Source organism: Rhinatrema bivittatum, chromosome 1 (genome assembly GCF_901001135.1).
Source record: "Rhinatrema bivittatum chromosome 1, aRhiBiv1.1, whole genome shotgun sequence".
In the NCBI taxonomy this organism is placed as follows: domain Eukaryota; kingdom Metazoa; phylum Chordata; class Amphibia; order Gymnophiona; family Rhinatrematidae; genus Rhinatrema; species Rhinatrema bivittatum.
In genome coordinates this window covers 264369179-264396245 of record NC_042615.1, presented here as the reverse complement: position 1 = coordinate 264396245, position 27067 = coordinate 264369179, and the positions used below count along the sequence as shown (strand labels likewise).

Genomic DNA, 27067 nt, shown 5'->3' with positions numbered 1-27067 from the left:
AATTGAGCGTCTGTTTTTCTAACCTGACCCACCGGCACATTTTTTTTTTTAACCTTTTGGTTTCTCCGACTTAATATCGCCAAGAGGATGCACAGAAAAAGTGTACAGAAAAGAAGTATTTTCTGCTTTTCTGTACACATTTTTGAATTGCTCAGAAATTAGCGCCTGCATTGATACGGGAGCGCTAAGGAGCGGTCCCGATTCAGAAGAGAAAGTATGCCCTTGGGCCATGGCACAACCCCAGAGGAGCACTCTGGAGAAGTGCCAAGGCAGGCGAGATGCATCTGAGCACGGGCAGACAGGCTAGAGACTCGGGACCCGGACCTCTGCCGAACCCAAACGCACCAGAGACCCAGCAAACCAATGCTGGTCTCTGGGGTAGCCCTCCAGCCACTCCATGGCCCTTTTGGACCTGCCGCCTATAAACAGCAGGTGCGACAGGATGGACAGAGGTCAAGGACAGACGATGACACTGGAACAAAGATGAAACAAAGGTACTAGGAGACTTGGACGAGACGAGGCACTTGGAGACTTGGACGAAAGGTAGGCACTTGGAGACTTGGATGAGACGTAGGCACTTGGACACTTGGACGACACGTAGGTACTTGGAGACTTGGATGGCACTGCCCCTCAGGGCGCCCTACACAGCCCCCTTGGGCTGGTCACGGACCAACCTGTCTCACTGCACGCCCTACACAACCTGAAAAGGCTGGTCATGGACCACACGGAGAGCGGGACAAGCGCAGGACTGAAACTCAGGATGAAGGAGGGATCCGGGCAGCACTCAAAGAAGGATCCCATGCCCGGGAACGGACACCAGATCAGATATGGATTTACTCACAGGGTGGTCATCTGGAGGTGGGATCTGGTGCGAGGCTAGGCTTGAAAACCGGAACTAGGAACTAGAGGATCAGGGACCACAGGACGCAGGAACAGAAGCACTGGAACAACTGGAGACGCGTATTGAAGAACTGGAACATCCGAGAACAAGGACATCCGAAGAGAGGAGCCGAAGATGAACTAGGACATCTGGAGACAGAACATCTAGAGACAGGAACATCTGAAGACAGGAACATCTGAAGACAGGACGCATGAGGATGCAGGATCCAACAAGAGAACAGGAACCATGAACGAAGACAAGGGAGCTCCCACGAAGAACAGAGGGTCTTGAAGAAGAGAAGATGGACCTCAGAGCCTCCTGGAGTGAAGAGCTGGAACAGACGAGGAATCCAGGAGCGGACGGGCTCCTTGCGAAGGTGACGAGGGACTGGCGAGGGGCCCTTTTATAGGGCTGAAGAGGAGATGCCCAGATAAGGTCATCAGGTGGGGCCATGGGACTTTTTCCGCCGTGGGCCCTTTAAATAATCGGGAGAGGCGCGGCCGCACACCTAGAGAGAGGCCAGGACTGGGGACAGTGGCAGCGGCATCCATGCCGCAAAGACGAGGGCTGGAGGTGGCACTAGGCCGCGAAACAGAAGCAGGTCAATGGCGGCCTCTTGCCACAAGGAAGCACGGCGGCGGCAGATCTGCCTGCCTCAGAGAGAGAGAACGGCGGTGGTGCTGGGTGGCACAGGGCAATGGCGTTGGCGGCCTCCAGGCCGCAAAGGTGAGAGACTACTCACAGCTAGGCCCGCGAGCAGGATCGCAACATGCATAAAATGTGTGGATCGGGCGCACATATTTTTTTCTGTATCCCAGGTGAATAGCTAATACCCTCATCAATATGCATTTGCATGTGATAAGCGCTATTAGTTTAGGGGGGATTTAGATGTGCGTTTTGGATGCGCCAAACCTCTTATTGTATAAGGGGTAGTGGACGCATGTCCAATACACTCGTCCAACTGCAGGTAATACAGTGCACTCAGCTACGTGCACTTTAATCTATCAGCCTGAAATTGTACACTTTGGTCTTTTCGTGTATTTATGGTTCAATAATATTTCACCTGTCCTGTTTATGTAACAATTTAAACATTAAATCCGCAAAAGGAATATATAAATAAAATGTACTATGAAACAAAAGGCCAAAAGCTATTGAGGTCTATTTCAGCAAGCTGGTTCGTTGACAAGTTAGCCGTATAACTTGTGCCATATATTGAGCTGGATAAATGTCCAGCTGAATATACTATATGTAGCTGGATAACAAAACACCCTACTGACTATGTTTAAATATTGCCCATTAGGGTTTTAAGTTATGCAGATATATATAGCCGGATAACTTGGTACTTACCCAGATATTTTCAAAGGATATTTGGATAAGTTGTGGTGCTATTAACAGCCCAAAAATGCTAAGATATTAAAGGTCCTGTGGCCCAATCTTCAATATTCATAATAAAATATCTTCTGGTCTTGTCGGGCTGCTCATTTACCACACCTACCCTCTCCAAAATAGTAAAAAAAGGGGCCAAGCTATTCAATCCCGCTCCCCCCTTTTCTCCCCGTTCATCCATAAAATAACTATTTGCCCCTCAACCTACCCACCAACAGGCTGCTTATACAAAACTGCCTGCTCTCCTCCTCCCTCCTCCCTGGATGCCCCCAGAAACCCCCCACCCAAAAAAGAATCTTCACCCAAGATTGAGATGCCCATATCCTCGCTCCCGGCGCTTTGAACACAGCCACTCATTGGTAGCGCTCAAAACGTAAGCTACCCCATTGCACTTCCAGCACAGCCTCTGATATTACTTAAAACAACAACATATATATTATATTTACATGCACTGCTGTGGCGAGAACCCGAAAACCTTGCAAAAAAGTAAAAAAGACACTTGGACTCCATGTAGTAGTAGGCCTCTTGTAATACGTGTTGTATGTGGGCTTGACCCTGAGAAAGCCATGAGTAAACTGAATTAAAATTAAAATATAGTAAACCTCCCATACCAAAACTGCATTAACTGCCAGGACTCAATCATACCTATGAAAAAGCAACACTGCAAATATTACACCGGATCCTAAATCAACCATACACCTCCTATTAGGAAAACAGAACAAGCCAGGCTGATAAAGATCCCTACATAGAAACTACATACTCGTAGACTGCCTCTCCTTGATCATGCAAAACACAGACCCTCACCAAATACAGAACAGAGATACCATAAAAGTATAAATAAACACGCATTGTTTAACATGTTCATTCTCACACACATGCACTCTCTCAGGCTCACAATTATGCTCACTGCTCTAGAGTATAATATACCCTTGTACCAAGAGGTACAATATGGAAACCAGAACAAACTGGACTGCTACAGATACTGATAGAGAAACTACCTGCTAGCTGAATACCACACCTAGGTCCCTCGTATAAAACAAGACAGACCCTCACCAAATATAGAACGGACCACAAATCAGAAATGGAATTGGAAACCCCAAAAAAGCCAGACTCTTCCAGCAGCATATCCCCAGAGAAATAACAACAAATGCATTTTTCCTGAACTGTACACAACAGAAGTATTTGCAGATGAATGTTTCCCAAAAATGGCAGAATAGGAAAATTCTTCCCACTTTCTGTCTCAGAGAAACAGAAGCAAGAGCAGCTCATCCCACCCCAAACCTCCCAGTCCCCAGCAGTCAAATCCCTCATCCCCCCCCTTTCCCTTCCCAGTTCCCAGCAGTTGAGTCCCTCACCTCCTGATGCCTCCCCCTCCCCAGCAGTTGATTCCCTCAAACCCCCAAGAGTCGAGCCCTTCACCCCTTTTCCCCTCCCAGTCTCCAGCAGTCACTTTCAAGCTAAGAGTCAGAATGCTGAGGAAGAAGAGGAGAGGGGGTGAGCCTCAATCCCCTTTCTCTTCCCCCTACCCTGAATCCCCAGCAGTGCCTCTGAACTAGGAACCCCCTCCTCTCCCCAAGTCCCAAACCCAGTAGACACTGAGACTGTCACTGAAATTCTGCAGTGCAGGCTCGTACGCCAGGGATCCTAACAGAAAGACACTACTGGTGCCTAGCGCCTGCCTCGCTTTGCTCGCAGTCACAGCAGCCTCTTCCCCCCTCCGCTCTGCATGGGTGTAGGCCTCGCAACTCTCTGAAGGTCCCGCACTTCCAAATTCCAACGCTTCTGCTGCAGCTTCTTGCATGGGAAAGTAGAAGTTGGGACCTTGTTTGAAGCTGAAACAAGGTCCCACCTTCTGTCTCTTGCTGCGTTGTTTCTTCTCGCAATGCTCCGATAACAGGCTCCACCACGATGAGGCAGCACCTGCTCTCCAGCTCTGCTCATTCTTATTGGCCCGATAGCTGCTGCAATCAGGGCCAAAGCTACTGCAGACTGTCTTTGCTATTGGCCAGTGCCCATGCAGGTAATTGAGAGCACACCGAATGATGAAAAAAAAAAAGGTAACTTAGGGCAGGGGATTCACTGAACACCCTGAAGACCTTGACCACATGCCACTGCCAATTTAATGCTTACAGATTAAAAATGGAAATTTGATGAAAACATTACGTTATAAGGTTTTGGTATTTATAATCCATTTTAAAGCTTCATATCTTCTAATATATCTGTGACCCTAGGCTTCCAATTTATCTTGTTACTGAAGTCCATTAATTTATATCATTCTGATTCCTTTCCAATTAATGTGGTAGTTTTAGAACTTCCTTCCAGAATTTGGTAAATAGGATAATTGTACTACAATAACATCCCGTGCCTCATACTTCATACTCATCTCTTCAATGTTAAAGATCCTTGAACCTATTCCCCAAACAACTCAAACAATCACCATCTCAGTCAGGAAACAGTGCTCAGGAGATCACCTAAGCAAACACCTAGCCAAAGAACTAATGAATCTGGACCTCTCCGACGCCAACTCAGCAACCTCATCATGGATCAACATTACCAACAAGGTTGCAGATCAAGTGTGTCCCATTACAACAAAATCTATCAACCCGGACAAAGACAACAGGAAACCTTGGTTCACCACAGAGCTGAAGTCTCGTAAACACGAGCTCAGAAGCAAAGAAAACCAATGGCGTAAAAGCCCATCTACGACAACCCTCCTCAACTACAAATCATGCCTCAACACCTACAGAAATGAAATCAACAAAACAAAAAGAGAATTTTTCTCCAAAAAGATACACCATTTCTCATTTGATTCAAGAGCCCTCTTCTCTTATGTCTCAGCCCTCACTAAACCTCCCGGACCAAACATCCCAGATGACCAAGCTCTAAAAAAAGCCAGTGAACTTGCCGACTTTTTCGACAACAAAATCACAGCACTCGTAGCCCCCCTCAAAGGGCCAACGCCGCACACAAGCCACGCAAGTAAGCTCAGCCCGCAATCACCTACAGCAACCGCTCATCAACCTTACACACACACAGCAGCGCTCGAAACGCTTGAACCCACATCCACCTTAGAAATAGCCAATATCCTCAAGAAGATTAAACCATCCTCTCACCCCTTAGACCATATACCATCAAACCTGCTGAGCTCAATCCATGACATCATTGCCAAGCCGGTTGCAGAGATCATTAACTGCTCCCTCGCCCAAGGCCAAGTTCTGGACCAACTTAAGTTAGCATTGCTCAAACCTCTCCTCAAAAAACCCAACCTTCCTACTACAGATCCGGCGAATTATAGACCTATAGCTAACCTCCCCATGATAGCTAAAATTATGGAGAAAATTGTCAACAGACAACTTTCTGAATTCCTTGACGACAACAATATCCTCACCTCTAACCAATATGGATTCCGGAAGAAAAAAAGCACAGAATCTTTATTAGCCACACTAACGGACACCATTATCTTCAATCTCGAAAAAGGCCAACCTTGTCTCCTCGCGCTTTTGGATCTTTCCTCAGCGTTTGACACCGTGAACCATCCCAGCTTACTACAACAACTAACAGACATCGGCATCACAGAGCAGCTTTCAACTGGTTTAAGTCCTTCCTAGAGAACAGAACATACAAAGTTAAGATAAACAACAAGGAATCTCACCCCATCCAAGCCAAGATGGGGGTACCACAAGGATCATCACTCTCCCCCACCCTCTTTAACATTTACCTTCTTCCACTCTGTCATCTACTTACTAACCTCAAACTCACCCATTTCTTATACGCGGATGACATACAAATTCTCATCCCTATCACAGAGACCATACACGAAACCATGGCATACTGGAAAAAATGCCTCTCATCCATCAACGATCTTCTAACCAGCCTTAACCTGGTTCTAAACACCAACAAAACAGAAATCCTCATAATAGAACCGGATCATTCTGCCTTGCCAACATCCAACAACCCTCCAGATACCTCAGGATATGCCACTGCACCTCAAGTCAGAGATCTGGGAGTACTACTAGACAACAGACTCTGCCTCAATAAATTCATAAATAACACTACAAAAGAATGCTTCTTTAAACTACAAGTGCTAAAGAAACTAAAGCCCCTTCTACTCTATAGGGATTTCCGCACAGTTCTTCAAGCCATCATTCTCCCAAAAGTAGATTACTGCAACTCTCTCCTGCAAGGCCTTCCCGCATACACTACCAAACCACTCCAGATGGTACTGAATGCTACTCAAGGCAAGTCTTGCCTCACAAATCTGCTTCACTTTTTTGAAGGAGTTAATAAACATGGCCAGTGCCCATGCAGGTAATTGAGAGCACACCGAATGATGAAAAAAAAAAAGGTAACTTAGGGCAGGGGATTCACCTACTTCGTTTATGCAGACGACATTCAAATTCTCCTCCCCATCACCAAATCCATTGAACTCACCATGGAAAGATGGAACAAACTCAGTTCAAATTTATCTCAACTGCTATCACAACTATCTCTCTGCCTCAACCAAGCCAAAACAGAAATCATTCACATCCAGGACGACCGTCCCGCTTCCCCCCTCGAGAGCACCCCCTCAAACAACACAGGAAGCGCAAACAACACTGGGATGCCAAACTTATCAAGAACCTCACTCACACCATCCACAAAAAACCTAGGAGTAACCATCGACAGCCAACTCAACTTTAAACGACACATCTCCAATATAATCAAAGATGGATTTTTCAAACTTCAAACACTTAAAAAACTCAAACCTCTCCTCCAACCGCATGATTTCCGAACAGTACTACAATCAATTATTTTCTCAAAACTCGACTACTGCAACTCCCTCCTCCTTGGACTTCCTGAAATCCACATCAAGCCCCTCCAAGTTCTACAAAACGCCGCCGCCAGAATTATCACCAATCACAGAAAATCCTCCCACATCACACCCACCCTCAAAGACCTCCACTGGCTGCCCATCACACAAAGAATCCAGTATAAAACCCTCACCCTTCTTCACAAAAAAATAAACAACAACAGAATGGTCTGGCTAAACAACAACATCCAACCATATTTCACACAAAGAAATCTCAGATCCACCAACTCAGGTCTCCTCTCCATCCCAACTCTTAAAAATGCTCACCTCAATACAACACGCAAACGAGCCATTACAATAGCTGGCCCTACCCTCTGGAACTCCCTCCCCCCACAGCTCAGAAACGAACCCTCACCGCAAATCTTTAAAAAACAGCTCAAAACATGGCTGTTCTTGAAAGCATTCCCTCCTGAACCCCAACATCCTATAATAAACGCTCTTGAAAGCCTTACCGCATAACTTCTACTCTGCATGAACGCATAACCCCTCCCCCCTTCTCTATCCTCCCTTTTCCCTGTCCCCCACCCTTCTCGTAACCTCCCTCTTCCCTGTCCCCCACACTACTCATAACCAAGTCATATTGTACATATTGTATATAGGCTATTTGCCATTTCTATATACCCACTAATATTTAATTTTAATTTTATTCATATGTTACAATGTTCCTTATATTTATTGTTTAATCAACTGTTCTCTTGTTACAATGTAAAATAGGGCAGTTCCGGCTCTATTCAACCTGTTTTCTGGAAACCGATGTGATATCTCGATCGAATGTCGGTATACAAAAGAAATAAATAAATAAATAATAAATACTGCAAGGATCCTTACCAATGCCAAAAAAAGGGACCATATCACCCCGATCCTCCAACAACTCCATTGGCTTCCCATAAAATACAGGATTCAGTTCAAAACCTGTATGATGATTCATAAGGCCCTACATAATATCTCTCCACTCAACTTAACCTTCAAGCTTCAACTACACTCCTCTAACAAACCAACCAGAAGGGCATACCAGAACAGAATGAACACCCAACCTGCAAAATCTTCCCTGAGGAAACGCGCTCTATCCACAGCGGGCCCGTCTCTCTGGAACTCCTTACCACCGGACCTCCGCCTTGAGTCGTGCCATACCACTTTTAAAGTGAAACTCAAGACTTGGTTATTCCATCAAGCTTTCCCAGAGAGCTAAGAGCAATAAGATCAACAACCATCATTTTTTTACAGCAATAATTTTATGTTTATATTACTTCAGTTTTATGTTCCATGTCGTTTTCTTTCTAAGTTGTTCTTAGTTGTTTTCACAATAGCTTGTAGTTTATTATAGATTACCCGTTCATTATTCACAATATGTTCCATGTAAACCGCCTCCCTGGCGATAGTTATCCATGTTAAATGTGAACCGGAGTGATATGTATTGTATACAGGAACTTCCGGTATATAAAAACCAAAAATAAATAAATACATAAATACTTTTCGTCCAGCTGTTCAGCACAAAGTTCTTACTCTTTCTCCTTAATTCCCTGTTGGTACTTGGAGGAAGCACTGCAGCCTATTTTGGGCTCCAGAATTGCGGTTTTCTCATCAATTCTAATGAAATTTGTGGGAAGACATCATCAGACAGGGGAAAGAACTCCAAGGCAAAATGGCATCAAAAGAGTTATGAATAGTTTACGGAACAGTAAAGGGGTAAAGAGGTATTAGCAGTGGCAGAAGTTATCCAAGGCATCGTCAGAGGAGCAAAGAAGCAGCAAGAGGGGGGGAGAAGGCTGCAACAAAGGGCACCAGCAACAGTGGCATAAACCCTCAAAGGCAGCACGAGAGCCAAAGTGGCACCAAGAGTGTCATCAACATCCAAAGGTAGTGCTTCTCAATCCAGTCCTTGGGGCACACCTAACCAGTCAGGTTTTCAGGATAACCATAATGAATATGCATGAGATAAATATGCATGCACTGCTTCCATTGTATGCAAATCTATCTCATGCATATTCATTGTAGATATCCTGAAAATCTGACCGGCTATGTGTGCCCCAAAGATGGGATGAGAAACAATGTCCTAAGGCACTTTCGGGCCACTCGCCTGTGTGTGCGATTCAGTATTTAAATGAGGCCCAGCGGTAGCGCCTCCTTTTGGCCCGGAGCGGCGGCTGTCAGCGGGTTTGACAGCCGACGCTCAATTTTGCCGGCGTCAATTCTCGAGCCCACTGACAGCCACGGACTTGGAAACCGGACGCCGGCAAAATTGAACATCCGGTTTTCGACCCGACAGCCGTGGGCCGACTTCAAAATTATTTTTTTTTTACTTTTTTTACCCTTCGAGACCTCCAACTTAATATCTCCATGATATTAAGTCGGAGGGTGCACAGAAAAGCAGTTTTTACTGCTTTTCTGTGCACTTTCCCGGTGCCCGAAGAAATTAGCGCCTACCTTTGGGTAGGCGCTAATTTCTGAAAGCAAAATTTGCGGCTTGGCTGCACATTTTGTTTTCTGAATCGCGTGGGAATATCTAATAGGGCCCTCAACATGCATTTGCATGTTGAGGGCGCTATTAGATTCGGCGGGTTGGACGCGCGTTTTCGGCCCCTTACTGAATAAGGGGTAAGGGAAAATGCATGTCCAATGGCGGGTTAATAGTGCGCTCCAACGGAGCGCACTGTACTGTATCAGCCCGTATGAAAGGGCAACAAAACAGAAAAGGTGGCATACTAGGCATTACCACCCAGGAAAAAGATCTGGGCGCCATAGTTGATATTACATTGAAATCATCAGCCCAGTGTGCTGTAGCAGTCAAAAAAGCAAACAGAATGTTAGGAATTATTAGGAAGGGAATGGAAAATAAAACAGAGGATGTCATAATGCCTCTATATTGCTCCATGGTGAGACCGCACCTTGAATACTGTGTACAATTCTAGTCGCCACATCTCAAAAAAGATATAGTTGTGCTGGACAAGATACAGAAAACTATTAACTGCAATCAACAATGCTAAACGTACATATTATGGAACTAAAATTCATGATTTAAAATTTAATCCCAAGGCTCTTTTCTCTCTCATACAAACACGTATCTCGCCTTCAGGTCAGAATTTAGTCCTTAATTCTGAAACTCCACAAAAGAAATGCAAGGACCTTGCAAAGTTGGGGATTTTTTGTTTGTTTTATTTATCAATTTAACAATTTTACAATCAAGTACAAACTTGAAAGAACAGAAATTATATGGCTTAGCAAATCAAAACATTACAATCTTGCATATATAGTATAATATATTCAGAAGCCATTATTTATCAAAGTCCTCGAGGTGAGGGAATTCAATAACATATAAAAGGCTTATTTTTACAAACATACAACAAGCAGGAAATTCTAGCTGTCCCATCTAAGTGGAGTTACAATTTATCAGCTACAGAGATCATCACAACAACTATGGATTCACCAAACCACATCCATCGACAACACTTCTATCTGTTTTAAATTTAGTGAGCTGAAAAGGTTGAAAGAAAATATATTTTACATTCTAATACATAATAAAACATTTACAAGGGAACCTCAAAATAAATGAGGCTCCCATTTGAAATATTTTTGGTCTCATAATTAAGAACTGCTTTTGTCTTTTTTGGATATCCCTGGTTACATCAAGAAATATCTGAACATTCAATTGGCAAAACTTTTCTCTACAATTCCTAAAATATAACTTTAGCACCCATTCCTTATCTGTGTTTAATAAAAAAAAGGCACAATCATATTAGCGGGTTGAACTGATAGAGAGTCCAAGGACTCTAATATTTCTGTTCTGGATCAGGTAAACATCCGTGTTTTGCTATCCAGGCTGCTAAACTTTCTCTCCAATCAGTCCTCAAGACAAAGATTCTGTAAGTTTGAAATTATTTATTGTACAGGTAAATTCTACTTACAATTGATGCATCTCAAATGCAAGCCCCGAGGCAAGAGTCTTTGGTAACTGGAAACAAGGTAGGAGAAGGGAGAAGGGAGTCTCTTGTGTTGCAGGAGTTGGTTTATGGTAGAGATTGGAAGCATGAGGAATATGAGGCTGATTTAGTCCTTAGAAGAAGGCAGTAAGAGAGAAGATAAAAAAAACCCGATCCATTTCAGGGGGTTTTACAGAGCGCTGCTGGCTCAGAAGCAAGCATGGAGCAAGACTGAACTTTCGTCGAGAGCTGCTAAAGGAAACACCTCCACAAGCTGAAGGCAGGGGGGCAAGGTCCAATGGCAGTGAGCCTAAGAACCATGTAACATAGGGGGAGCATGAAGGGCAGTCCCTTGAGCTTATAAAGCACCTTGGAAGACTCAAGTTAGATTGAGTGGCAATCAAGCTCTCCCGATGGTGAGAGGAAGTGTAGGGGGGAAGGGGCCTCTTAAGGTCAAAGGCTCCTCTTAAAGGCAAAGGCTCACAGATTTTTATCATTTATTTATTTTATTTATTTTGAACTTTTATATACCGACATTCACGTAGAGAAATTACATATCATATTGGTTTACAGTGAAACAAAAAAAATTGCAAAAATGGGTTACAAACAGTGTTTCAGCACTAAGAATCCTCAGAAGGAGGGACTGCACTAAACACAGTTAAACTATAATATGTATACAGATACAAACATGTACCCACTGCTGGGGACAGAACACTCCCTGTCTGGTATCACAAGATACCACTATAGCAGTTCTTATATCATTATGCAACAGTGCAAAGATCACTATAACTGGATCCTTCGATGTTCAGGGAGGTTCACGATCATCTCGGTCTCTCAGTCATCCAGCCGATGTCTTCTTCAAGGGGTTTCACTAAGCTGAAACTAGAGACAGACAACACAAAGAGAAAAAGAGTCTCTGAAGTAGTCAATGGTCCATGGAGTTCAAATCTCTTCATGCGGCATGAGGAACACCACCTCATTGATGGGCCTGTAGAAGATCTTGGCTGTCCCTTGGTTCACAGTCTTTACTTCGATCTTGCGAATACGTCGTTTCCAGGATAAGTCTTGACGATGAGTCCCAGAGGCTTGGCTGTTTTTGAGAAGGACGAGGTCACCTTCTTGGATATTGGGCTTGTTAGATTGCCACTTGCTCTGATACTGGAGAGTCGGCAAGTACTCTTTCTTCCAAGGACTCCAAAAGGAGTTAGCAAGCTGCTGAACTTGTTTCCATTGACGCTTGTAGAGCTCTTTTCTGTCAAAGTATCCATGTGGCACAGGAATACTAATAGTCTTTTGCGTTAAAAGGCATGGCTGGAGTTAGGATCAGTAGCGACTTAGGGTCAGATGACACTGGAACTTGCAGATGACACTGGAACTTGCATTTATGATGGCTACCACTTCTGCCAGAAAGGTGGTTAGGACTTCGTGGGTGAGTCGAGTTGGCTTGGTTTCTGTTAACATGGCTTTAAGAATGCGGCGTGTCATGCCAATCATGCGCTCCCATGATCCTCCCATGTGTGAAGAATGGGGTTGATTGAATATCCACGTACATTTCTGATCACCAAGGTACTTTTTAAGAGTAGGACAGTCAAACTTAACAGATGCAATGTTCAACTTTTTGCAGGTTCCCACGAAGTTAATTCCACAGTCAGAGTGGATCTGAGTGGCTGAACCCCAGAGTTGAGTGTATACATGGAACTTTCTTGTCTGGTTGTAGATGTAGCCCAATACTACTTTGCTGTCCATGTAAAGGCAAATAGCATCAATTTGCCTGTCCATTTCAGCTGTTATTAACTCTGCTATTTCCACTACTAACACCGCTCCACACAGTTCCAGACATGGTATGGTGTGGTTAGGCTGTGGTACTAACTTGGCTTTGCCGAAGATGAAACCCATACACACTATTCTTTCTGCGTCTGTCACTCTCAAAAAGGCTACCGCAGCTATGGCCTTCACAGATGCATCAGAGAAAATGCAGATCTCTTTGCGGCTGGCTGTATTAAGTGGTATTGGGACATAAGTGCGTGGTATGTGGAGCTGTTCAAGCACTTTTAGGGAGCTCTTCCATTTTTCCCATTCTGGCTTCATTGCTTGAGGTAGTGGAGTGTCCCACTCAGTAGTACTTGATGAGAGCTCTCTTAACAAGGCTCTTCCTTGTATCGTGACTGGAGCCACAAACCCTAGTGGATCATACAGGCTGTTGACTATGGACAAAACACCTCGGCGAGTGTACGATTTATCTTGGGTTGAGACTTGGAATGTGAAGACGTCTCTCTTTAGATCCCAATTTAATCCAAAGCTTCATTGGAGAGGAGGTGTGTCCACTCTCAGGTCCAAGTTCTTTAAGTCTTTGGCATGATCGCCTGAAGCAAATGCTTTCATTACTTCAGGACTATTGGAGGCTATTCTGTGGAACCTTAGATTTGCGCCTGCCAGCATTACTTGTCCTTATTAAATCGATTGCTTCCTCTGCAGTAGGTAAGGACTTTAGTCCGTCATCTACATAGAAGTCCCTTTCTACAAAGTGTCTGGCATCTGCACCGTACTCTTTTTCTCCTTCTTGGGCTGTCCTTCTGAGCCAGTATGTGGCTACTGCAGGTGATGGACTATTACCGAAGATGTGCACTCGCATCCGGTATTCCACAATCTCCTTATTGATGTTGTTGTCACAGTACCATAGGAATCTTAGGTAATTTCTGTAGTCTTAGTGCACGACAAAGCAATAGAACATTTGTTGGATGTCGGCTGTTACAGCAACTGCTTCTTTTCTGAAGTGGATCACTACTCCTAACATGTTGTTGATCATGTCAGGTCCCATGAGAAGCACTCAAAGTCCCTCATGAGAGGCTTCTAAGAAAACTAAAGAGTCACGGGATAGGAGGCGATGTCCTTTCGTGGATTACAAACTGGTTAAAAGACAGGAAACAGAGAATAAGATTAAATGATCAATTTTCTCAGTGGAAAAGGGTAAACAGTGGAGTGCCTCAGGGATCTGTACTTGGACCAGTGCTTTTCAATATATATATAAATGATCTGGAAAGGAATATGACGAGTGAGGTTATCAGATTTGCAGATGATACAAAATTATTCAGAGTAGTTAAATCACAAGTGAATTGTGATAAATTACAGGAGGAAATTGTGAGACTGGAAGATTGGGCATCCGAATGGCAGATGAAATTTAATGTGGACAAGTGCATGGGACTGCATATAGGGAAAAATAGCCCTTGCTGTAGTTACACAATGTTAGGTTCCATATTAGGAGCTACCACTCAGGAAAAAAATCTAGGCATCATAGTAGATAATACTTTGAAATTGCCAGCTCAGTGTGCTGCAGCAGTCAAAAAAGCAAACAGAATGTTAGGAATTATTAGGAAGGGAATGATTAACAAAACAGAAAATGTCATAATGCCTCTGTATCGCTCCATTGTGAGAGCGCACCTTAAATACTGTGTACAATTCTGGTTGCTGCATCTGAAAAAAGATATAGTTGTGATGGAGAAGTTACAGAGAAGGGTGACCAAAAGGATAAAGGGGATGAAACAGCTCCCCTGTGAGGAAAGACTGAAGAGGTTAAGAGTGTTCAGCTTGGAGAAGAGACGGCTGAGGGAGGATATGATAGAGGTCTTTAAAATAATGTGGGATCTTGAACGAGTAGATGTGAATCAGTTATTTACACTTTCGAATAATAGAAGGACTAGGGGGCATTCCATGAAGTTAGCAAGTAGCACATTTAAGACTAATCGGAGAAAATTCTTTTTCATTCAACGCACAATTAAGCTCTGGAATTTGTTGCCAGAGGATGTGGTTAGTGCAGTTAGTGTGGCTTGGTTTAAAAAAGGTTTGGATAAGTTCTTGGAGGAGAAGTCCATTAACTGCTATTAAGTTTACTTAGGGAATAGCCACTGCTATTAATTGCATCAGTAACATGGGATCTTCTTAGTGTTTGGATACTTGCCAGGTTCTTGGGGCCTGGTTTGGCCACTGTTGGAAACAGGATGCTGGGCTTGATGGACCCTTGGTCTGACCCAGCATGGCAATTTCCTATGTTCTTATATCAAATCACCTTTTCCCAAAGTCAAACGTTTGGTGCTTAACTATCCTTGATTCATATGCGATTAACCTTTTGATTTGAGATTGCTTTGTTAATGTGAAAGGGGCTTAATTTTTAATGTATGTGATTCCCTTTTCTTTGCTTTGGTTTTTTTTAAGGGGGGGTCTGAGGAGGGGGTGGGGTAGGGGAGGAGAAAATGTGGAAGTGGATGTTATCTGTTGCAGTTGTCTGGTGTGCATCAGAGTACAATGTGCACTAACATTGGTTGTTTTGTGTTTCTGCATATAAAAAAATGATTTCAAATAAATTTACTGAATAAAAGGCCTGCGGCAGGAAATCCCCCATGGTGCCCAGTTCTTTTATCACTGCCCATAGCCCTTAAAAGGGCCTCGCTCCCAGCAACCTACACCTCAGCAATACATTTTTCTCTGAAGTATGCATTGCCTCAGCACTCCTGAGGTCCTTTGCTCCAGTCCTTGTTCCTGGGCTCCTGGTCTTGGTCTTCTGTTCTCATCTTGTCATCTGTGGTCAGTCTTCCTCATGTTCTGGTCTTCAGTTCTTCAGTGTCCTCTCCTCCTGTGCCATCCTTGCCTCCCTTCCTGCCTTCCGTCCTGCCTCCCTCGGGGTAGATTTTGTGGGGAAAAACTTGGCATATCATGAATACTGTGCGATATTGCCGCGATTAAGGACATATCGCTCAATATACAGTTCTAAGTGCGTTATACCCTTATGGCAGCTTAGTAAATCTACCTATTAGTCAATTACAATAGAAAATTGGCTAAGGTAACCAGATAACCTAGGACTGCCCCTGGAACGCTGCTTTATTATACAGCTATAATATATATATATTATATATATTATGAATAATGACTTATCTGCTACAATTTAACCAGATAAGTGACCCAATGTTCAAAAGGTTGCAATTTACAACTTATGAGTTACCCTGCTAAATGGTTTTGAATATGGATCTTGTAGACTTTAGCCAGTATTTTGAAAGTGAATTTATGTGCATAGGTTTGCTTTGAAAATGCTCAGTAATTGGCCCAGCATGGTACAGATGAACTCTCAAAAAATTACACCTCTCCTTTGGAGGATGTAACTTATGCAGGTTAACTTACATGCATCAAAACGTATGTGCATCAACTCCATCTCCACCCCCCCAGAGCTCCTCTCCGTGGTTCATGCAAAAATATGCAAGTAATCTGATTAAGTGCATATTTCTATGCACAGAGTCCCAGACTATTTTATAATAGCCATTTACACACAAAAAATGGGATTTACACACAGAACTGACTTTGAAAATTACCCCCAAGGAGGATAATTTTCACTAGTCCACGTAGGGCTAAAATCTGCGAGTACAAAGTACCCACAGACTTCAGCCAGAATTGATGCGCATAAGTCAGCTTTGAAAATTCTCGGATTGCGCTGATATGCCCGTGGACACAAGCACAGGAAGTTGCACTTGCTCCCTAGCAGGTGTAACTTTCAGCTTGCACATTTATGTGCATGCTATCCAGTAGCAAAATTATGACTGTAACTATTTTCCCTGACCCACTCCACACCCCTCCTCCCATAACATCTACTGCCAGTGCAGCGAAAAATAGGTGCAAAATCATGTTTTGTGGGTACTTTGCAGGACATCCTGACTGATTTCCAAAAGGTGATTTACGAGCAAAAATCAGGGTTTAGGTGTGCAAATCCTTTAGAAATATTACCCGCATAATGTGCTTCGGCACACCAGATAACAACTGTGATAATGAAAAGGGGGCTATCAGAATTAGGGAGCAAATGAAACTTCTGTTCCTTAATAAAAGCAGGGTGCTGTTTTCATGAGGTCAAGTATCAATTAGCTACTGGGGTCTGATTTATTGAGTGAATACTTAAAGCATATTCTAGAATTTCTTTCTCAAGGTATTTCTTTAACCGCTCTGATTCAGAAATCGGCCTCAGTTCTTGAATCTCTCTGGTTCAGGACAACAGAATCCGCTGAAAATGTTTGATTGTAGAACCGAGCATTACACTAGGCTTATAACTAGGCCATAATATTCATCTGAACAGGCATTTTCTGATCGATAATGCTGCTACATGCACTATTGGGCCAATGCAGAAGGGCAGGTCTTATATGTAATCAATTGTAAGGTTTCAGATAACTGAGGAATAAGGAATTCATGCATTTTAATACTGAGCAAGAGTGTCATGATAACTTCTGCAGTATAATTATTTCTGAGGCGGGTACTGATCTTTTTTTTTTTTTTTTGTATTTAAAGCTTTTATTAGCAGTGAGGAATCTTTGCTCTAAAATGTGATGGTTTACCTGCTGGGTTTTTAATATTATACTTAAGGGTCTGTTAATGAAATAATAGATACTAAACAAAACGAAAACATGTCTGTCTGTATAGCCATAACTTGTGCTCTTACCCCAGTGTTCTGCTTTTTGGTGTCCAATAAGGAGGCATTTAAGCTTGTCGTCAAGTTGGGAGAGCCAAGCACATCCCGCAGAGGAACTCGTGCTTCACCCAAAAACCTTTTAGGGAAAGATAAAAGTGCAAGGTAAATGAAACACCCAGAACTTTTGCTTAAGATAGATAAAGCTCTCAACAATTTGTCATACCTTGAACTTAGCAATGCACTATTCTAACTGTTCAAGAAGGCCCTGCTTTGGCTAGCTGAGAGTAGTCACTAATGATTTTGCTTTTGAATTCAAAGCCAACATCTGTAATATAACATAATATAGAATCATATAGTCTCTAGTTAACATCTGAATTTTAGCTACCTAAATTCAAGCAAAAACTCACTATACCTATTAGCTCCACTGTGATAATGTGTCACTTTTTGGTGCTCCACAGCTATGTATATTATAGCACTGATTCAGCTTTGCACTTTAACTAGTCTAACAATTGGTTCTAAAACTGCAGTGCTAAAATATAGTTATGAAGTGTCAAAAAGTAACACATTATTACAGTGACAGAAATAGATACGGTGAATTTTGGGCTTGAATTTAAGTAGGTATGTATAGCATACTTTATTATTTTTTTTCTTTTTTCTTTTTGGTGAAATATTTCAGAAACCAATGAGACTAGAAAGCTATTTACTAACCTGATTATGGACTGTTATGGTACTCCTGTGTATTTTTATGATTAGAAGTCAATTGTTTTTAGAACATAAGAACATTCCATACTGGGCCAGACCAAGGGTCCATCAAGCCCAGCATCCTGTTTCCAACAGTGGCCAATCCAGGCCATAAGAACCTGGCAAGTACCCAAAAACTAAGTCTATTCCATGTTACTGTTGCCAGTAATAGCGGTGGCTATTTTCTAAGTCAACTTAATAGCAGGTAATGGACTTCTCCTCCAAGAACTTATCCAATCCTTTTTTAAACACAGCTATACTAACTGCACTAACCACATCCTCTAGCAACAAATTCCAGAGTTGAATTGTGCATTGAGTGAAAAAGAACTTTCTCTGATTAGTTTTATTGTATTTTTTGTGCTTATTTTATTTATTCACTAGCTGTACCCGGCCACGCGTTGCCGTGGCTCAGTCTGGTTTAATTTCACAATGCACATTAGCTCTGCTCCGGCCTTCCCAACTCCCTCCCCCCCTTCCCCGGTGGTGGACGGACTGGCTCGGCGACTCTTTTACCCTTTCCTTCTCCTGTGTGTAACTGTCCGGCAGTCCCTACTCCCTCCCCCCTTCCCCAGTGGCGGAGGAACGGGCTGAGCCGTTTCTCGGAGCGGTGACTCGTCTGCCCTTTTCTCCTCCCCTCTGTGACACCCAGCACGTAGAGCAGAGCTCTATGGTCCGCACATACGCGATGGAGCTGCTCTCTACTGCGCATTTGCAGTCCGTCGGTCAGAGCTCATTTATATTGTAGATAGCGTGTGTCGCTTTTATGTCCAACAGATGGCACTGTTTTTCCCAAAAAGCATGTTTTTACCTGTCACAGGTGTGACATCTATATAATATAGGTATATAGAAACATGCGCGAAATCGAATGCAACGTTGTGTCAAAATTTCAAAGCAATCGGTGAAGAACTTTCGAAGATATAAGATTTTGAACAAACGAACATTTACATTTTTATTTATATAGATAAATTGCCTAGAGAGTACTGATAAGGGTGATTCATAAATCCTAATAAAGATAAAAATAAAGAACCTAGGCAAGTGAATTCTCTGGCCTCTACAAGATTTTCCAATATGCAGCTTCTAGTCACTTTAAATATGGGGTCCTAGTGGTACCTCGCTAGCCACTGTATCATGTTTCAGATGTTACCTCTAACCACTTTAAGCACTGATGTTACCACTTGTTACTTCAAATACTGAATTCCTTTCTTATGCTGCTCCACATTGTGCCTTATGCTCAAATGTTGCCCATCAGATGAATGTTTTAAATATATGTACTTTTGTTGGAGGCCTGTATAATCAATATTTGAACTTTTTACTGAAATTCAAAAAGAACTGAAATCATGTCGAGTATATATTGCTTCTTATGTATACCAAACAAGAAAATAACGATAAATGACAGTTGTGTTTATATTTTTCACCCCAAATAAAAAAAAAAACAATGTAAAATTAGGGTGACTGCGAAACACCCTTTCTCCCTCTGTCCCTTTCCCCTTCCTCCCACCCAGCCACCCACCCATGCAAACATTAAAATGTACATTAAGAAAGGGACTGTTATCAGAAGTCTTGAGAAACAGAACAGCAGACAAAACGAAATAACTCACAGGCATACCAGGAAGCCTCAAAATGGACCATATGCTTACTAACAAATTGTAATGTAAGCTCCTTTATAGGTACCACCTCCTAACTCCTAGCTCTAAGGGAAAACGTTCGTATATAATCACCCCAGGTTACTAAAAAATTACCTCTTGCATTTAAATAACTGTGGTAAGCCCTAGATTTTCCATCTGCATTAAAGCATGAATGCGTTTTTCTAAAATCATTAAGAAGGAGATTCCTGCTCCCTGCAAACCAGGAAGATTCCTTTATTCCCCATCAAGCAGGCTTTCCTGATAAAGAGAGATGGTCTTCTTCATCCTTGTCCCCTAAAGAAACATAATCATCAGTCGAGACCCCTTGTATTCCTCTATTATATGATAAGACTAAAAAAAAAGTCCTAACGTACCTCTAGCATTATTACATTTCTGAATGCTTGCAATGGTGATATAAAGGCTCTCCTTAGGAACTTGTACTCTGTTTCTCTTAAAGTAAATCTGGAATGTTTTTAAAGCGTTTAGGGGGTTATTTTTCCTTGGAGCAGAGAAATACAGCTGGGCTTCCACACCTGCAGTACTTGGTACTGCAGCTTTGGAAACTGAAGGATATTTTCCCCAGCACTAAAATTACACTGTGAAAAATATTGTGGTGTAAAGCCCCCAAAAGGCATGTGATGGTGGCTCCTTCACTTGGGCCATCATAGGCCGAAAGACCCCCCTCCCTCAAATGTATTTTAGACCACCCCAGAGGTCTTGTGAGGCTCCTGCCGATCCCCACCCCCACCGCCTCTAGAGGAAGGCCTTAGGAGAAAAAGTTTTTTAAAATGTAAGCTCTGCTCCATTCCAATAAATTGCCTCCCTTCAGATCCAAATGCCCCATCCCCCAGATAGGGTGACCAACTGACTGGTTTTGAACTGGACAGGCCAGTAATACAAGCACTGGTCTATCACAAGACAGGCTGGGCATTTTCAAAAGCCAATCAGTGATGCCCCTGGTGTAGCACCACCAACTAGCTGGTGTGGCAGGGCAGCCGCAAAAGATAGAAAAAAAGAAGCATGCCTTGCCCGCCCTGAGCACGTGCTTCTTCTTGTTGCCAACTCTGCTTCTTTAGCTCCACTCCGGCTCCCTCTCCCTCCAAGTTCAGTCTTCTGGTCATGGCTCCTCCCTTGCTGCGGTTCAGGCAGGCTGCTCCTGTCAAGCCCAACAGGCACAAACTGGGTCCATGTAGCTGGTGACTGTCTTGACGATGGAGGACAAAACAGAGAGTTGCAGCAGTTCCGGCCTTCACTACCACACGCTCTACCTTCATCATCCTGCCTAACTGCAACTTGACGTGCATATGGCAGGATGTGGGACAGCTGAATCCCACCTGCCTCCAGCCCCTTCACTGCCTGCCGGGCTGAGGGTGCCGACACAGACGCGGAAACAGGTCTGCATCTTGGGAAACTGTTGTGCTCGTGTCCTGTGCCACTGCCTCCTCTCCTCCAGCTCCAGGGCAGACATTAAAACTCAAGTTTAGAGATGGCATGCATTCATCTGAGTAGAAATAATTGCATCCTGAGCCAACCGTCAGAGGAAGAGAAATGAGAGACATGCTGCTGGGCAGGAAAGTGGGGAGCTGGAGCGGTAGTGACAGGCAGAAGGTGAAGAGAGAGGAAGGATGCTGGGGTGTTAGTTGGGGGAATGGTGGGGGAATGGTGGGGCTCAGGGAGATAGTGGGCAGAGGTTGATAGTTACTGTTTTTAGATGTGCTCATTCCTTCTAAAGGAGAAGGTTCACAAAGAGGTGTCTTGGTTTCTCTGGGAGAAGTGGGTTAGGGAGGGGGATGGGGAAGGGGTGGATAGGGTTGTTGATCATGTACTGGGGGTTACTGGCAGTGGTAAGGGAGGGTGGGTAGAAGATCTAGAACTGATTTGGATGCTGACTACTGGTAATCTAAGTGAATGTGTACGATAATGGGATGGTGTATCTTTCCTTGTCTGTTTGAAGCACAGGGCTGATTCATATAGTCTCTATCAATGTGAAGGGCCTGAATACTGTGAGCAAAAGGAAACTATTGCCTAAGGAGTGGAGGTTCTCAAGGCTAATATTATTTTCTGTCAGGAAACTCATCTCAAGGCACGACATAGTGCTTTACTGCTTTCTAGGAAGTTCCCTATGCAATACTTTTCTACAGCTTATAAGGAGAATAAATATAGAGTGGGTATATTGTTTGCATATAATATTTTAGTAGACGTTAAAGCGGTGATCTGAGATCTGATGGGCAGATACATGGAGAATTATTTATGCTGGTTAATGTATATGCACCAAACGTGTGTTAGGGATCCTTTTTTGATGCTGGTTAGGTGGAAGGGCTTTTCATTGTGGATGGTGATTTCAATATGACACAATATTCCTATTCGGATAACTCCAGTGGTGGGCAAATTCTATTATGATCACAGAGGAGGAAGTTGAAGGAATTGATGGACATCTGGGGTCTGATTGATGTATGATGTTTAAGGAGTCCTACAGTAAGAGACTATACCTTTTACTCTAAACCCCTTAAGTCCTACTCTAGGATTGATTATTTTCTCTTAGATAAGAGTCTAGTGGAGAAAGTTGTTCTTGCAGATATTGGTAACATAACTTGGTCTGACCACGCCCCAGTATGATGGGTAAGCCTTAGAGTGAGGAGAAAGCAATTGAGATGGTCGTTCTAGAGGCTGTTCCTGTTTATACCCTCTTGCAGAGAAAGACAGATTTGTTTACCTGCATTTAGCAACTTTTGCCAAGTCTCCAGGGATTCTGTCAGTTTTGCAAAGGAGTAAATCCTTATTTGAAGTCTACTGCTCCAGAGCGGATAAAGTAGAAAAGGCCATTTCTAAAATCTGTGATACTGTTGGGTGAGATAACTATAAAACCTAAACATGTGATAGACCGGGAAAAGGATATGCATTTGCAGCTCGAGCTTTCTGATTGGGATCTGTGCTATCAAATGAATAGAAAGAGACTAATTTCTTCAGGGGTAATGGAAAACGGTTATAAATTGCTTTATTGTTGGTATCTCTCCCCAGTTAGAATGTAGGCGTCAGGTTGGGGAGCAGGGACATTTCTATCATATCTGGTGGGAATGCATTAAAGTGGGATTACTGGGATATGCTCTTAGCTCTCATCTTTGAAATTATGGGATTCAGGATTGACAGAAATCCCAGACTTGTATTACTTTTTATAGATCTGTGTTCTGTGGATGAGAAGTTTTGTCGCTTAATCCAATGTATAATTGTAGCAGTACATTGCGAATTGGCTGCTTGGTGGCATAAATCTAGCATTCCCAAGAAAATGGATGTTCAGCTTAGACTGTCTAGGTTGTATACTGTTTGTAGGGATGTGCATTCGTTTGCAACGAAATAGGAAATAAAGACAATATTTCCTTTTTCGTTGCATTTCAGGGGGGCTGCCAAAATGGAAAACCAACAAAATTTCATGTGGTTTTCTTATTGTTTCTTGGGGGGGGGGAAGAAAGGGCACATTAACCAAAAAAAAAAAACCCAAACCCACCCCAACCCTTCAAATTTAATTAATTGCAACCCCCCACCCTCCCGATCCCCCAAGACTTGCCCGACCCCCCCCCCCCCCAAGACTTGCCAAAAGTCCCTGGTGGTCCAGCGGGGTCCCAGGAGCGATCTCCCCCTCTCAGGCCATCGGCTGCCACTAATCAAAATGACGCCGGTGGCTCTTTGCCCTTACCATGTGACAGGGGCTTCTGGTGCCATTGGTCAGCTCCTGTCACATGGTAGGAGCAATGGATGGCCCGTGCCATTTTTTAAGATCGTTCCCGGGACCCCCGATGGTCCACCAGGGACTTCCGGCAAGTTTTGGGGGGGTCAGGAGGATGGGGGGGTTGCAATTAATTAAATTTGAAGGGTTGGGGTGGGTTGGGTTTTTTTCGTTTCGGGGCAGTCGAAAAAAAAAATTGGCCCGAACCGCGGGAAACGCGGCACACACATGTTATAAAATATGTACATCCATGTGCACGTGCATGCACCTTTTAAAATCTACCCCTTAGTGAAACAGGTCCGTGTGACAGGTCAAGTGCAAGCTGCAATTTTCCTGGATCGGTAGTGTTTTTTGTACCTAAATGGATTTACATGGTACTGCACAAAATGTTTTCCTCGACTATGTCAATTACAGAGCTCAGACGCATCATTTGAATATGAGTGCGGCTTTTTTCCTTAATCTGTCCAGCTGGGTTAGAAAATAAACACAGTAGGACACTTTTTCCTGTGTTATAGTCATACTATAGAGCAGTGTGTTAGCTGGAACTAGGAGGAAGAATGATTTCCTCTTGAAATGTAAAACACAGCAGCATCTACCTGCTAAAATAAACATGCTGTAACTGGAGTGGCAGTACTTAGAGATGGCAGTGTTCCAAACCATGCCTAATGCATACTTCTTCCATCCAGACACTCTCTCCCATAAAAATGATCAATTCTTGGCCTTCTTTTGCTCAGGACCTAGGTGCAGGGTCTTGGCCATTTAGCTGAAAATCTGTACAATCAGAAGAGGCTAACATCCTGCCACCAGGCCTCACTGTGAAAATGAAAATGTTACAACCATAGTCAAAACAGCAGGATTAGGCCTCATGTTAAAAAAAAAAAAAAAGCCTTTCAAAAACTCTCTCTTCTTGGCTTCTTGAAGATGGAGTAAGGAAGGGTCTGAGCTAGAAACAGGCCACTCCCTTTTTGGTCTTTTGGCTGAGCCAAAGAAATTTTAGCATATGGGGGGGAGGATGAAGAAAGCCCCCATACTGGGATATTGGAGAACACAAAACCATTTGCACCCTTGCCAAAACCAGGAAGACCAGGAACCTCCCACAATGTACTCAGTGATGTAAATGAGGTGCGACAGACTCTTTACTGGCAGCTAGCTCATGCAGCAGATATAGAAACGAAAAGAGAAAGATTTATTTCCTCTCAACTATAGCCTGCTGGAATTTTTCCTTGTTGCTAATTTTTTAGTGAATTTTATTTGGGTGCACTTTTTGTTCTGGTTTTCGTACTTGCACGGTCTGTGAGGGTTGCTGGACTGTTTTATTGCCCTGAACACCCAGAATGCCTTACTGCTTTTTGTACAGTTCTCTTTCATAATGTGATGACTTTAATGATGGAAGCACAATATTATTTGGTTGTTCTACGTCAATTTTCAGTAAGAAGAAATTATTGAGAAATTACCCACCAACACCAACAGCACCACAACAATCTATTCTTCCCTCCTCTTTCTCTCTCCCTTTTCAAGTTGCCTGGCTCAGAGGTCATTAAATACATTTCTTCTGACTCCTGACCTGGAAACCTGTGTTAACTATTTTATCTCTTGTTGTGCTTTGTTACCTTATCTGAAAAAAAAAAAAAAAAAAAAACATTATACCATCACTTGCATTTTCCTGTTAAAAAAAAAAAAAGATGTCACTTATTAAATTTCTTCTGACGTCTGACCAGATGATCAGTTAATAAAATCCTGCTGTTTACCCATGACTGTGTGAGTGAGAGGAACTGCTGGCTGTGCTGCATGAAGCCATCTGTCCATTACACTAATCACTGTTGAAACATACCAACACTCACTGAATCTGCAGAACGTATACCTATAGCGCTGTTATGTCGTGTACAGAATTCAGTGCACAAGCTAATTTTGTTTCAACTCCTGAATCCATAAACTAATGGTATGCTAATACATCAGGAATTTAAAAAATAGGCTCAAACCAGAAAATGTGCACACAGAAACGGCTTAGAGCACAGAAAAACAAGCTTATACACAGAAAACATGATTTATGTACACAACTCACGTTTTCCATGCATAAAATAAGATTTATGTGCATAAAAATGTGCACCATGGATTGATACTGAGTCAATATGATAGTTTCTATTTTATTCTCCATTCCTTTTTAGATCATCCCGAAAATTCTATGTGTTTTTCTGGCTGTGACCACACACTCAACATGTTGTCTGCAAGGATTCCAAGAACCTTTATCTAGGTGGTGACACTTTCTTTTTTTTTATTTTCCACCTTTCATGAGTGGTCAGTCACTTCAACATTGATTATATTCAAGTACAGTAGGCATTTACCTGTCCCCAGAGGGCTTACTATCTCTAAACATGTATCTGAGACAACAGAGGGTGAAGTAACTTGCCCAAGATCACAAGGAGCAAGGGTTGGACTGAACCCTAGCTTCCCTGGTTTCACAGCTTAGGGCTCCAACCACTAGGCTACTCTTCCACTCCTAATATAGAACCCAGCATCATGTACCTGTAGCTGGGATTATTTTTCCCTATATGTATCATTTTGCCACATTAAATTTCATCTACCATTCAGATGCCCAGTCTCCTAGTCTCACAAAGCCCTTCTGCAGTTGCTTGCAATCCTCTGAACAATTTCATGTCATCCACAGATGTGATCACTTCACTCCTTGTTTCCATTTACAGATCATTAATGAATATGTCAAACAACACAGGTCCCACTACTGATCCCTGTGGTACTAGAGATCATAGTGGCAGAGGACTGGTGGGAAGGGATTTGTGACAGAGCCGGATCTATGATAGCACAGTAGGCAGGTACAAATGGGAAGACTGAGTGGACCATGTGGTCTTTGTCTACTGACATTTGGGCTGATACAGTTGTTGTTAACCCACCATTGGAAGCGCGTTTTTGACGCACTAGCGTTACCCCTTATTCAGTAAGGGGCCGAAAACGTATGTACAACCCGCCAAACCTAATAGCGCCTGCAACATGCAAATACATGTTGATGGCCCTATTAGGTATTCCCACGCAATTCAGAAAACAAAATGTGCAGCCAGGCCTCATTTGAATAGAGAATCGCACGCACAGGAAAGTGGACTGGGCATTCGCCCGCTCTCCTGCGGACTTTACTGTATCAGCCCGATTGTGTTTCTAATTGTATATCCCAAGAGAATGGCTGCACCTATGTTACATGTCGCCACACAAAAGCTTTCCGCACTGTTACAGTATATATAAATGCCCAGCATTTAGCTATTGTATATTTTGTTATTCTTACAGGGTCATTCATCAAAATGCGTTATGGCGTTAACACCCGCGATAACGCTTGCAATAATCGCAATACCGCACGGTGCACAAATTTTTGAAAGGGGAGGGATCAGGGAGGGTTTGGGGCAGGATTAATGAAAATGAGGTGCATTATCGCTCGTTTTTAAGGCCGGAAATAACTACACCTTTCTTCCTGGCACTGAGCTGTGCAATATGCCCAAAAACAGCCA

At 43.1% G+C, this 27067-nt stretch overlaps 1 protein-coding gene across 4 annotated transcripts in view; it reads right to left on the bottom strand.

Moving 5' to 3' along the window:
* The window catches only part of DYSF (dysferlin), a 731032-nt gene that overhangs the window by 631689 nt on the left and 72276 nt on the right, over nucleotides 1-27067 (bottom strand). For all 4 annotated transcript variants that reach the window (XM_029594483.1, XM_029594497.1, XM_029594488.1 and 1 more), the window contains exon 4: nucleotides 17502-17607. In XM_029594483.1, coding sequence (XP_029450343.1) covers nucleotides 17502-17607 — 106 coding nt within the window. The remainder of the gene's footprint in view (nucleotides 1-17501; nucleotides 17608-27067) is intronic.